General features: G+C 44.5%; 1 protein-coding gene across 2 annotated transcripts in view; it reads left to right on the top strand.

Annotated features, from left to right (window-relative positions):
- The first annotated feature begins 416 nt into the window (after positions 1-416).
- BICC1 (BicC family RNA binding protein 1) overlaps positions 417-14,519 on the top strand; it is a 311,914-nt gene continuing 297,811 nt past the window's right edge. For both annotated transcript variants that reach the window (XM_075534861.1, XM_075534862.1), the window contains exon 1: positions 417-707. In XM_075534861.1, the coding sequence (XP_075390976.1) occupies positions 518-707 (190 nt within the window). In that variant the 5' untranslated portion in view covers positions 417-517. The remainder of the gene's footprint in view (positions 708-14,519) is intronic.

Below are 14,519 nucleotides of genomic sequence, written 5' to 3'. Positions count from 1 at the left end.
GTGGTCGTCCGCGTGGAGGCGGGGAAGGGTCCCGGGCGGCTAAGACCGGGAAAGGGGCAGTGAATACGTGGTGGGTGTGTGTGTGTGTGTGTGTGTGTGCGCGCGTAGTGTGTGTGTGTGCGTGTGTGCGCGCGCGAGCCAGTGAGTGTGAGCGCCAGGGGCCGCCCGCCCGCGCGGCTCCCCGTGGGCCCGGCCGGCCAATGAGCGCGCGGCTGCCGGGGCGGGGAGGGGGCTCCGGGCCCAGCGCATGGAGGCGCGGGCGGCGCGGCGCGCTCACTCCGCGCGGGCGGTGCTGGTGGGGGCCGGCGCAGCCACTGGCCCGGGACGCAGGCCGGCAGCCGGGGCGGCGGGCGGCGGGGGCGGCGCGCGGGGTGGGGATGCGCCGGGGGCTCCGCGGCGGCGGCGGCAGCGGCGTTGGCGGCGGCGGCGGGCGGACAAGCTAGCGCCGCGGCGCGGGCAGCCAGTCGAGTCCCGCGGGCGAGCGGAGGCGGCGCCGGCCGAGCGCCGTGCGCCCACCATGGCCGCCCAGGGCGAGTCCGGCTTTCTGGCGGCGCAGTCGGACCCGGGCTCCAACAGCGAGCGCAGCACCGACTCGCCCCTGCCCGGCTCCGAGGACGACCTCGTCGCCGGCGCGCCCCTGCACAGCCCCGAGTGGAGCGAGGAGCGCTTCCGCGTGGACAGGAAGAAACTTGAGGCCATGTTACAAGGTAGGCAGCCCCCCGCGTCCGCGGACTCCGGGGCTGGCCCCCCAGCCCTTCCCGGACATCCCCGCCCCGCTCCCCGCGCCGTCCCGCGGGCCCGCGGCACACTGGGTTCTCGGGTGGCTCCCCTCCTCTGCGGAGCCCGACGGGGACGTCCGAGGACTGGGGAGCCCGCCGGCTCTCTTCGGGGTCTCCAGGCAGCGGAGGCCCCCGTTACCTGGCCGGGCTTCAGCAAAACTGAGGGCCCGGGGGGTGGGGTGGGGGGGTTCAGACGCACCCGAGTTGCGCTCTGGACTTTGGAGAGCCACTTGGGTGGTGCCATCCAGACCTGCTCGCACCGCGCGTGTTGAGAGCCCTCTCGCCGCCCTGACAGCCCGCGCTCTCTGTTTCTGGGTAACTGTACCCTGGTCAGTGGCCACCCCCGCCAGCTGAAGGGCCTCGTCTCGCTGCGGGGAAACGCTTGCGGATGTCCGACAGGAGCCCCAGTGAGAGCGGCCCAGGCCGGTGGGGTCAGGGCAGTGCTGCTGTGCTTGCGAGGGCAGCGGGTGCTCCTTCGCTCGCTCACTGGCTTCCACAAGACATCTAGCTTGGGTTACGCTCAGTTCCTAAGCATCTTCCTGAACGACGGGTGTCTGACTTGGCTTTTTCACAATTTGGGGTGTCTTTCCCCCAGCTCTCTAGTTTCTCAGTACTCTCCCAGTTTTGTTGTCCTCCACCGAACTGGACACGAAGGCTGAGCGATAGGGCTAGGACTCAATCCCCCCCCCCCCCCCAGTGAATGGTGCAGCGACCAAGGTCATCCTGACCTTCCTTAAAAATGTTAATTACTAGCCTACGTAGAGTCACCAATATGGCTCATTGCCCCATCCAAAGAGATAAGTGAGATAGTTTGAAAGACTGTCATCCTTAAAATAAGGGCAGAGGACTGAGCACTAGCCTCACCAAGGGCGCTTGATACAGATTCATACAGAGCACACTGGAGATTTGGTAGCTAGTGTCCTTATATCATGGGAAGATTGGAGCTTTCCAAACTTTCTTTTGCGCCTTTATGCATAACTTAATCAAACTCTATCAGTCAAAGCATCTCCAAATGGGAGCCTTTTAGCACTCCCTGGAAATGCGGTGGCTTTTAAAACCAATTAAACAGGTTGTTTTCAGAGAGAACAACATGCGTTCCCAAACAATAACTTGGGGAAAACAAATAGCAGTGTCTGGTGTGTCTTTTTTGGATGTGTGACAGATGCATCTCCCTTGTTGCCTGTTTTCATTGATAAACATCCCTAATGCTTGCCATGCCTGGCTCTTTCATGCTCTCACCTAGTTTTCTTTCAAATTTTGTAATCTTCCGTGATAAACTTTTCAACTGAGAATAGTGCAAGCCACTTTTAGACATGAAGAACCCAGGTACATATTAGTAACTCATTTTAGCTATTTGAGACGTGCTGTGGTGTTTTCCTAGTTTTTTTTTCTTATGAGAAAACAAACTATTAAATTTGTTTGAGAAAAGAGATTGTTGTGAGATTATTTGGATTGAACACATCCGCCTGAGTTTGCAATGATGTGTAAGAAGAGCCACTTCACAACACTGTTTCTCCTTTGTGTGTTCTGCGTGTGCACGTACAAGGAAATTCCCTATTCAAAAAATGCATGGATTCCATTATTTTTTTAATTCCATTTCTCATGAACCTTTGATGCCCCCTTGTATATATAAACAACGAGCTTTGGTGGCATAGGGGTTACGAGTTGGATTGTTCACTGCAAGGTCAGCAGTTCAAAACCACTAGATGCTCTGCTGGAAAAGATGAGACTTTCTATTCCCATAAAGAGTTACAATCTTGGAAAGCCACAACGGCAGTTCTACCAGGCCCTGTAGGGTCACTATAGGTCAGAATTGACTCGATGGCAGTGAACCTGAGTTTTGTTTAAACAATGATAGTGATATTGGCTTCTGGAAAGCCCCTGTGCCTTGTGTGCTTTAGAAGTAGGTGTATTTTTAAAAATGAATGTGATGTAAATGAGACATTCCCCCTTTTTTTAAATAGGAAAACATCTTTTAATTAAAGGATATTTGCAAAGACATACTTGAAACTTCTCGTTTGTAGGGGTAGTATTTTGACCTTACGTGGTTCAAAAGAATTTTTGCAAAATTACGTTTTGTTTTGTTGGGTTGTTTTTCTTTCCAGAAAAATGGAGTTAACATTTTCCAACAATCTTTTTCTCTCTCTATATGTATAAAACTCACTGCCATCGCGTCAGTTCTGACTCACAGCGAGCCTGTAAGACAGGCTAGCGCTGCCCCTTGTGGGTTTCCTTGACTATAGCTTTTTACAGGAGTAGAAACCAAAACTGTGTCTTTCTCCCATGGAGCCCCTGGTGGGTTCAAACAGCTGAGCTTGTGGTTAGCAGCTTAATTTGTAACCACTCCCCACAAGGATGCCTATATATCTGCATATATCTCTATATATTGAAACAGTCACTTTTCAACTCCAAGACTCACTAATGATATAATGTAGAACTTTTATTAACTTTGTGAAATCACCTACAAGTGAAGTATTCCTAAGAAAGTAAACTTCGAGTACTCTTAATGGTAGAAGCCAGTGGCCCATGCCCCAGGGCAGTTTATGAAGCATTCGGCCAAGTGTCAGATTATGCAGGGCCATCTGCTTGAACCAAGGAGACAGATTTCCTCAGCCCAAAGTAATGATGGACTTCATTGCTTTTGTCCAGGTGGTGATAGTAAATGGGAGCGCTTAGATCACTTAGACCTGGGCTCTCAAATCCCAAGGGAAAGGAAGGCCCTGGGGTCTCCAGTTGCCGTGTGTTCTTATGCAAAATGGGTATTTTCTTTAGAGGTTTGTGAGAATTGAGAAAGATAATGCTGGTGAGGTCCGAGCTTTACAAATGTGCTTGAAAAATGATAAGAGCTTAGTAAACAGTAATTGTTTCAAAACTGTTACAGAAATACTATCTTGTGGATTTAAGAGTTTTCTCAGTGCCTGCCATGATATCTAATACATAGTTTATATTTGATTTAAGGGAAAAAAAGAATCTTGATTATACCAGATTTAAAACATTTCATAATTGTAGAAGCAAGATATCTAATAACCAAAGTAGACCACTTAAGCTTATTCTAATATTGTTAGATGTTCATTGGTGGAAAGCATTTCATTAGAAAAATGCAAAGTAAATAAAAGTCTGTATTTGCTTGGTTAAGTTTCTGATTAGTTTCTGTTTGTATTTGCCATTTTTCTTTGTCCAATCATCTTAAAATATGTGGAGGTTTCCAAGTTAATTCAGGATAAATAAGATTGTCTGCCTCTAAGTCAACAAAGTGCAAATTGGTGATTATAATGCTTGGAATTTGTTTCCAGAGAAACTGTCCTGGGGGCAAGTTAATCTTTAATGAGTTGTATTTTTATTAGTAGAGAAATTCTTCTATGCAATGGACCAAAAATTCAATGAGGCTAAAATATGGACAGTAAGATATTGGTCAAGGAAACAGCCCCTCCCTTTTAAAAAATGTGTGTATACATGTTTTTAATATGGAAAATTCCAGTATGTAGGAAAGTGAAGAGAAAGGTAGTCTTCCTTAGAAGTATCACAAAACTTCAACAGTGAGTCCAATCAATTTTGGTTCATCAATATCATGTCCTCATTTTAAATAATTTTGATGCACATTTTTGTAAACCATATGATTTCAAGGAAATGTAGAGAAGAAATGGCTTTTTAAATGTTTTATTTGTGTATTGTGTAAAATGGACAGATTATTAGGTATTTTTCTTGTAATGTCACTATAAATAGTAAATATTAAAAAATGTGAATTTCTAAATCAGGATCAGTAGGTATAGCTAACTAAACATATACCATTTGGACATTTTTTAAGATGTGTAATTCATGTTAGTTGTGTTCACCATATTGTGCATCCATCACCACTATCCATCTATTCCTAAAGTTTCCATCACCTTAAATGGAAGCCTAGTGATCCCTAAGCAAGACTTTCCCCTGCCCTCTTCCCTCTGCCCCTGGTAACCACTAAGAAACTTTGGCTACTAGATATTTGTCAACTTTAGAAGGTTCATATACGTAAATGGGGGTTATAGCATCTTTATATTTGACTTAAATAATTTCAGTCTGCACAATGTTTTCAAGGTTCATAATAATTTCAATCTGCATAATATTTTCATGTATGTCTGTAGCATGTATTCATTCTTCATTTTTGCTTCATGGCCAAATAATGTTTCACTGTATGTAGAGGAGCCTCAGTGAGTTAGTGGTCATACCTCAGGCTGCAATCCTCAAGGCCAGCTGTTTGAAACCCTTAGCTGGCCCTTGGCAGAAAGAGGGAGCTTTGGTAACTAGTTACAGTCTCAGAAACTCAGAGTTTCTATTCTCTCCTTCAGGGCCTCTGTGAGTTGGCGCTGACTCAGTGGCAGGGAGTTTATTTGGTGTGTGTTTGCCACTTGTTTATTCACTTATCTGTTAATAGACATTTCAGTTGTTTCCAACTTTTAGTTATTTTGAATAATGTGGCAGTGAACACTGGTGTACAAGTATCTGTTTTGTGTTCTTTTCGTTCCTCTGGGCATATATCTAGGAGTAGAATTGACTGGATCATATTATAATTCTGTGTTTAACTTTTTGTGTGTTCACCAAACTGTTTGCCCAGCAGCTGAGCCGTTTTCCAATCCCACCAGCAGTGGGGTCCCAGTTTCTGAAAATGGGAGTTTCTTTGCATCTGCAGGTTTTAGAAGGGGCTAGCCGACGTTGGAATGGGTTCCATGGACAGTCTTATACGATGATAAACATTGTTTTGCATTTCTGTGCTTACTACTGGTTTTCAAAATTTCTATTACATAGTTCACGTGAGTTTCTTTTGTTGGTTCGTTAAGATCCACCCAACGTGAGTTATCATGTAAAGCATGAAAGGGGGCAGGGGAAAGGCCCCAGGAGATGTAAAGTTGGGACAAAGAGTTGCCAAGACCATTTTAGTGTCTGTTAACAGTGTACTGGGGAGGCAGACATGGCATTTGCATATGTATACTAACAGTTTTCTTTTTTTTAACGAAAACAGTTCTGCCTGCCACAAAAGTAAAAATGTTGAAAGCTTAGACATTCTGAAGCGTTTGAAATTCCTGAAGTGTTAGCAGAGAAAGTAAGTCGGTGGACTTGCCAGGGGAAATGAACTGTTTTGTGAACTGAGGTTGACACCTGGTGGGCTTTTAGGACTTTGCTGCTAAAGGCTTTGAAAGCCACGTTGCAATTTTACACTGATGGGCATCAGGGGAACATACACTCCTGCTGGCTTGAATGCCGGAGCTAATCAAGGTCATCACGCAGCATTGACTCAAAGTAAGGAGAGAAATAATGTTATCTTTTTCATATCAACACATATACATGAAGATTTTCTTATGATTTGGTGACTAGGTAATCATTTCCTAGATATTTCGGGCGAGCAGGAAGAAATAAGAATAAAAATATAGGAAAGCAAAGTAATGGAAGTAAAGCGAAGCAAGAGACAAGGTGAAACTAACATAGGTGTTTAGTCCACACTTGGCCAAGCCTAATAGGCAATCAGAATACATCAGATCTCTTGAACATAGCAAGGACTCTGGGTCAGATCTGGGTGTGAATTGTGATGTCACCTTTTCAGAGAGGGCCTGGGAAAATTCATTGTCTGAAGCCCCCGGCTCTGAAAGGGGTACTCACTCCCTGATACTAAGAGGGAAAAAAAAAATGCACGTCCAAAACCAAAGTGATGACTGCATAGACTGACCAGGTTATTAGCAAATTGATTGTCGTACATAGTAGATAATGTAATATTTAAAGTACACATCCTTATATTCAAAAGGGAAAATCAAATATACTGGAAAATAAATGATTTTATGATTAAGCAGCAATCACAGAAGTCTAATGTTCCTGGTATTTCTTGTAGCGGACAGTATGTTCGTTGTTCTGAGTACACCCTGTCTGAAGCTCTTATTAGACAGTAGCATGAAGCTGTAGATTTTGCTCAGGTTTAGAGTACTTTTCACTACCATAGACACCTCCACTTTTTTTTTTAGTGTAATTGTCTTTGCCTTGACCACTCCTGAGCCATTCCTGATGACTCTTTTTGCTTAACACTGACAGCAAAATGAATTCATTGCCCTTTTAGTTGCTCTGAAGGAGTCCTGGTGCCCCTGTTAGCTAAGTGTTGGACTGCTAACTCCAAGGTTGGTGGTTCAAACGCACCAACGATTCTGTGGGAGACAGATGAGGCTATCTATTGTTATAAAGAACTATAACCACAGAAATCCTGTATGTTTGCTGTGAATCCGAATCGACTTGATGGAAGTGAACATGTTTTTTTGCTTTGCGTTTGTGTTTGTGTTCATTCCTTTGAACTGGAGCATTGGTGTGTAGATAGACACTTTGTTAAAGAACACTCTGTGCCTGTACGCACTGCTCTGTTTGCTCATATGCAAAATGGGTATAATAGTAGTTCCATCTTAAGGAGAGGTTGTGAACACTGAGTGAGATGATGCATATAAAATGGGGACTTACCCCAAGGCCAGGCACAAGGTATTTAGTAAATGCTAGGGAGGAAGATGAGAGTTCTGTAAAGAGTTAAAAACCTCAGGGACAGTTCTATGCTATCTCGTGGGGTTACTGTCCACATGGGTCCGAGTTGACTTGATGGCAGTGAATTTGGTTTTTGGTTCTACATGTTGAATAAAGATGTCAGAACACTGGAAAACACATGCTTGTTTGGTTTTCAACTGCAACGTGGACTCTTTTTTTCAGAGTCTGGATTTAATTTTTAGTGGAAATCTTCCTCAAACAAAAAAAAATGTTGATAGGTCATTTGTAGTAAAGTCAAGAGCAGAATCAACAGTAAAAAGTGCTTAATGTCCCAAACCAAATCCACTGCCACCAAGTCACCTTCAACTCGTAGCAACTTGTATAGGCTCTCACGGCTGTCAGTCTTCACCAGCACAGGCCCCCAAGCTGAACAGGAGTGGAAAGCCTCACCTTGCTCTTGCAGAGCGATGGATGTCTTTGAACTGCTGCCCTGGCAGTTAGTAGCCCAATTCAGCACCCACGATGCTTTTGGGACTCCTTAAAAATGCTTTTTCGTCATTGTTAGGTGTCATTGAATCAGTGACCCTCTGCACAAGAGAACAAACACTGCCTGATCCTGCGCCAACCTCACAGTGACTGGTATGTTTAAGCTCACTGTCACAGCCACTGTGTCCATCCATTTTATTGTGGGTCTTCCTCTTTCTTGATATCTTTCTTCTTTGCCAAGCATGATGTCCTTTTCCAGGGGCTGGTCCCTTGTGAAAACATGTCCAAAGTACTCGAGAAGAAGTCTCACTGTCCTCACTCCATGGAGCATTCTGGCTGTACTTCTTCCAAGACAGATGTGCTTGTTCATTTGGAGGTCCACTGTATTTTCAGTAGTCTTTGCCAGTAACATAATTCAAACACATCAATTCTTATCAGCCTTCCATATTCAGCGTCCAACCTTGACAGGAACATGAGGTGATTGAAAATACCATGACTTGGTACTTTAGTCCTCAAAGTGATCACCTCGCTCTTCAATATTTTAAAGAGGTCTTTTGTAGCAGATGTACCCAACGCGACGTGTTGCCTGAGCTCTTGACTGCTGCTTCCGTGAGCATTGATTGTGGGTCCATGAAAGAGGAAATCCTGGACGACTTCAGTGTTTTCACCATTTATCACGATGTTTGTTGATCCAGTGGCGAGGGTTGTGTTTTCTGTGCATCGTAATCCATACTGAAGGCTGCAGTCCTTGATCTTTATTAGGAAGTGCTTCAAGTGCCCCTCGCTGCTTTCAGCAAGCCAGGTTGTGTCATTTGCATCCATTTGCATGAGAATCCCTCCATTCCTGATACTAGATTCTTCTTCATTCAATCCTGTTTCTCTGGTGGTTTGCTCAGTAGATTGAATAAGTATGATGAGAGCATGCAACCCTGGCATCGACCTTTCCTGATTGTAAACCATGCAGATGTACAGGTTCTGCATGAACACAATAAAGTGTTCTGGAAGTCCCATTCTTAAGGCAATCCATGGTTCGTTAAGATCCACATAGTTGAATGCCTTGACATTGTCAAGACCACAAAAGTAAACATCTTCCTGGTACTCTCTGCTTTCAGCCAAGATCCACCTGACATCAGCAATGATATCCCTTGTCCCATATCTTCTTCGGACCTCAACTTGAATCTCTGGCCGCTCGTTGTCAGTGTACTGCTGCAGCTGTTGTTGGACGATCTTCAGCAAAATTTCACTTGCATGTGATATTAACGATATTACACGACAATTTGTGCATTCTGCTGGGGCACCTTTCTTTGGAATTAGGACAAACACTTGGTTGGCCAGCTATTTGTCTTCCAAAGTTCTTGGCATAGGTGAGTGGGTGTTTCTCATGCTTCATGGGCTTGCTGAGATATTCCAGCTGATCCTTTGCCTGTTCCTGGAGCCTTGCTCTTTAGCTGGTGCCGTCAGTGCTACTTGGACTTCTTCCTATAGTACCCTGTTCTTTTATGTTTTCCTTCTCCTGTGAAGTAGGTATTATTCAATTTCTAAAAAATGTTTTATTAGCATATAATTCACATAAAATTAAACCACTCAATTATATTTAGAAGAGTTGTACAAGTAGTATCATCAGTTCTTGATCATGTTCTACCTCTTGAAATGGTTGAATGTCCACCTGTTCTTTTGGGTACAGTGAATCTATTTTTCTTTTGATTCTTCCTGCATCATTCACTATTTTGCCCATAGAATCTTGTAATATTGCACCTTGAGGCCTGAATTTTTTTCTTCAGTTCTTCCAGCTTATGATATGCTGAACATTTCTTTCATTTTGGTTTCCTAATTTCAGGTCTTTGCACATTTTATTACCACTCTTTGTCTTCTCTGGCTGTTCTTTGGAACTTTTTGTTCAACTCTTTACTTCATCATTTCTTCCACTGGCTTTTGCTTCTTTAAGATCAAGAGCAAGGTTCAGTCTCTTCTGACATTCACTTGGATTTTTCTTTCGTTCCTGTCTTTTAAAATGACCTTTTGCTTTCTTCATGTATTAATTTCTTGAACCCATCCCACAGCCCAGGGGGTCTTCTGTCTTTAGGATTCAATGAATCCAATCTGTTTTTGAGATGCTCGTCAAAATTCAGGTAGGATGTTTTCACACTGGCGTTTCGGTTTTTGTGGACTCATTTTAATTCTCTCCAGCTTCAACTTGAATATACACTTGAACCACGGAGGCTCTTTCCCACGGTCAGTCTAGCCCTTGTTTTGGCTGCTGTTATTGAGTTTCTCTGTCGTCTCTTTCCACAGATGTAGTCAATTCGATTTCTGTGCATTCCATCTGGAGATGTCCGTGTGTACAGTCTGTGTGTTGTAGAAAAAAACCCCACATTTTTTGATGAAGAAGTTGCTGGTCCTGTAAAATTCTACCATGCAATCTCCAGCTTAATTTCTATCACTTAGCCCTTATTTTCCAACTACTGTTCCTTCCTATTTGTTTCCATGTTTTGCATTCCAATTGACAGTAATTGTCAATGCACCTTGAGTGCATTTTGATCAATTTCAGGCTGAAAAAAATGGTAGAATTTTTTAGTTTCTTCATTACTAACTTAGTGGTTGGTGTGTAAATTTGAATCATAGTTGCTTATTTGTATGCAGATAGATACTATTCTGTCACAGATAATCTTGTAATTCAAGATAGATTTTAAAATGCCCTTTTTGGGTAATGAGTGCAATGCATTACTCTTGAGTTTGTCATTTTGGCTCAGAACCATAAGACGGGCTGATTCAAAATGGCCAATAACAGTCCATTTGAGTTCAATAATACTTAGGAATTTGATCTGTAAACATTCCATTTTATTTGTGCTGACTTTCAATTTTCCTACATTGATGCCTCATACACACCAAGTTCCATTTATTAGTAGATGTTTCCTGTTGTGTCTCCTTTTGAGTCATGCCTCATCAGCAAATTGGGGTCCTAAAGGCTTTCCTCCATCCATGTCATTATGGCTGACTCTCCTTTGAGAAGACAGCTCTTCCTCAGTCGTAGTTTGGGCTTTCCAAATTAAGGAGCGTCTCCTCGGGTACTATAATCGGCCATGTTCTGCTATAGTAAGAAGCTTTTCAGTGGCGGATTCCTCAGAGGTGGGCATATTGCTTCTTTGTACTTTGCTCTTAGTTTGAAAGTTCCCATGAAGCCTGCTTGACCTGGGTGACCCAGCTGGTATTTGAAATACTGGTCACATAGCTTCCGGCATCATGGTACCACACAGGCCACCACGATATGACAGACAAGTGCTGTTCAAAGTGCTTTAGAGACCCTCCCCTTTATTCCCCCCCCCAAAAAAAACAAACCAAGGAAGCCAACAAACAAAACCCCAGATGTTGTGCAGGTTAGCAGGAAGGACATCCGAGGAGCCCGACTCGGGATCCTAACTACCCCTTACACAGTTGCGGCACGAGAGGAGGTGGGTATCAAAAGCCCCGAGCTCACGGCACAAAGCAAGCAGTACGCACCCTCAGGAAATCTCGTCTCCGTGAATACTTGGGGGGTAAGTTGGTCTTTGATAAGTTAAAAGATAGCTTGAGAGGCTTGTTATATGATGACTGCAGCGGACAGGAAGGTATATGCCTGCACCAATTGAAAACCCAGCACCCAGTGGCTTTTTCAGGTCAGGAGCTTAACTTTTCATTTAACAAGAAGTCGGGCAGGGGGTGGGGTGGGGAGGGAAGTGTGTGTGTGTGTGTGTGTGTGTGTGTGTGTGTGTGTGAAGTGTCTAGGCTCCAGAGCTGTTCAAAGGCGTCAAGTGACTTCTTTTCTCTTCTTTGTCCTCTCTCCTCATTGGGTGGCGTTTAGCCCTGTAGTTGCAGTCTGACTGTGGCTGTGCCTTGGCACGCCTGTCTGTGCAGGGAACAGGGAGCAGAACAAAGAGCCTTTTCCGCCAGGATTTTCCCTTTTCAGCTGAGAGTGAGTGCAGTCTCTTTCCCAAGACTTCATTATAGATTTATTTGCCCAGTCGTTACAATAAGCATCTCTGGGGCGGATACAATGAGACCTGACCACTCAGTAGGAGACGGCAAGGAAGAAGGCCTGCCGCCACCATGTGTAAGCTGGGTGACGCCTCCCACGAGGTTGCCCACAGTGGGACCCACAATTCTAAATTGTGACAGAGGTGAAAGCACATACATGTGGGATTGGGGCTTGTGTTGATGATCATGAGAAAGCTATACTACTTGGTAGTGTGATACCTAGGTGGGGGCTATTTCTTCCTAGAAGCCAGTAATGAGTGTACATTCCAAAGCGGTAGTACCTTCGCTCCTGTAGAGCTGGGCTCACCGTCTTCCTTCTACAATCAGGATCTGGGACTACTAAGTACTGCAACTATCTTTTTTTTCTCTGCAGTTTTCTCAATATTGCATTCTCCCCTCCCCCCATGGAAAATTACATATCCCAACACAAATGCCCAATTAGCCTTTATAATTCTGAGATAGTCTCCTTTTTTGTCACTGCTCTCTCCCACCGTCCATCTGAGAATTCTTTCAAATGGCCAGTGTTAATATGGTTCATGTGTCGGAATTGTCTCATGGTGCCGTGACCCAAGTACTACATGTGGGTGGTTTTAAAGAACAGGAATCTAGTTTCTTACTGTTTAGGGGGCCAGAAGTCTACATTTCTGGTGTGGCTCTCGGGGGGAGGTTCTTTCTTGCTGGCTTCAGCTTCTGCTAGCTGCCAGCAATCGTTGTACATGCATCTGCCCCCATTGTCTTTCTTCATCCCCCTCTGTTTCCATTCTGTTCTTTTTGTAACTCAGAAGTAATTAGATTTAGCGTCCACCCTCAGATAAAAATCTAATTAATGTAACCAAGGAAGTATGATTTACAACAGGATTCCATCCAAAGGACAGGGATTAGGGTCCTAGCACATAATTTATGGGCACATAAGCCATAATATCATGGGTCTGCCCTTTTGGCTTTTAGTGATTGGTCCTTTATTGTAATCTGACCAACAAAGCTGTTTTTTAAAAAAAACAACAATTTTTTAAGTGAAGATGAAGGTATTTGGAGACATTGTGATGGAAGTTTTGTGCTCTCTTTTACTGTTTGAATTGTTCAGGCTGATAGGAGGAGAGTCCGACCTCACACCTGCCCCAGGATGATTCCTCTGAGACCAGGCCAGGCATGCCTCTACCCTGCATCCGTCTGTATCGCTTCGGAACCACTGCACTGCTCCTCCATGGCACTCTGCTTCTCTGCTGGGTTAGAAATGCTGTTGCAATGGTTACACAGAACTCACAACAATACTTAGGACTATGGGTGGTTACGAGGGAGGCTAACAAGTCACAAGTTCACAGCAGGAAGCACTAAGGTGCAATGCTTTTATGCACAACAGCGCCTCCTCTTAGCCTTGCTGCCAGATGGATCTCTCTCTGCTGCTCCGCCTCCCAGCCACACAGCCTCTGCCCTGCTTGGCCAGGTGCTACAAAGCTCTGTTGGCATTGCAGCACCAGAAGGCACTTCGTTTTACTGCTCAGCTGCATGGTCTCGGTGCTGCCCCTCTGCTCTTCCTCACTGTGTCATCACAGCTTCTCTGCCCTGTCTTTCCACACAGGGGTCTCAGGTGTGCTTCCCTCCTGGTGCATCCTTCTCCGTGGCTGTGAGATTCGTGGTTCCTGCTTCTGAGATGGCTCAATTTGTACCAAGTGCAATCGCAAAACTGCCCAACTCCTCATTCAATGAATCCTCTTCATCTTATTTGCATGATCCCATCCAGTCATATGGTAGAAGTTTAAAGACGATGGATTGAAGGAATTTTAATTCAAATTTATAATGGCTTTGCAGTGTGTGGTGATGGTCTTAGCAAGAACCTTTGCTTTTATTCTGAAAAAACAAAGAAACAAACAAAAAACCAACCCACTACAGTTGACTGATATCTTTACTACTAGCAGTTAGGACAGGACCCCAGACACACAGTCATAAATCCTTTTCTTACCTGGTAAGAGCATATGGTTAAACACTTAGACTAATAACTGAAAGGGTGGTGGGTTGAAAGCAATCCTAGGTGCCCAAGAAGAAGGGCCTGCCAGTCTGTTTCAGAGAGAAATGCACCAGTCAAAACTGGTGGAAAGCCAGTTAAGACACCGCTGAAAATCCTATTCAGTACATTTCAACTCTGAAACACACGGGGCCACCAGGGGTCAGAATTTGACTCAATGGCATCTTTTGCTTTTCTTTTAAAGCTCTCAATGACGAGCGAGGAAACCGTATTTATTTGTAAGGGCTATCACACGCTGTTGCCCCTTGGGGCGCTGCCACGTGAAAAGACTCTGCTTGCTTTCCTGCTCTAAGGTAACTTACCTGTTACCGAGCCTGAGAGAAACCACCCACCGGTGTGTGCGTTGAGTTGATTTGGAGCTTAACTGCCTCTCCGATATTGGAGGGTAGTTAAAGATAGGATTTGAAAATGAGCCATTGTGCCTTTTTTTCTGATTAAAAAAAAGAAATGTATGAAAGAGTGCTTGAACATACAAACAGGTTTTAAAAAGAAAACCCAAAAGGCATCTTTAAGTTCAGAATCTTGTAAAAATTTGTGAAAGTTTCCTGCTTCTATTTATTAATTGAGTTCCTGTCAAATGCCAGGCGCAGTGTTGGCCTTTGGGGATGCAGATGGCTCCTTTGGGCAACGTCTGACTGGACGTACAGTGTGGCCCCAGCCCCAGTAAAGCCGAATGTACTGAAAGTTTGAGGTAGACATCTAAAATGGCTCATAACGTCAACTGCGACTTGTGATGT

This window comes from Tenrec ecaudatus, chromosome 16, assembly GCF_050624435.1.
Source record: "Tenrec ecaudatus isolate mTenEca1 chromosome 16, mTenEca1.hap1, whole genome shotgun sequence".
Taxonomy (NCBI): Eukaryota; Metazoa; Chordata; class Mammalia; order Afrosoricida; family Tenrecidae; genus Tenrec; species Tenrec ecaudatus.
This window is presented reverse-complemented; position numbering and strand designations above follow the sequence as displayed.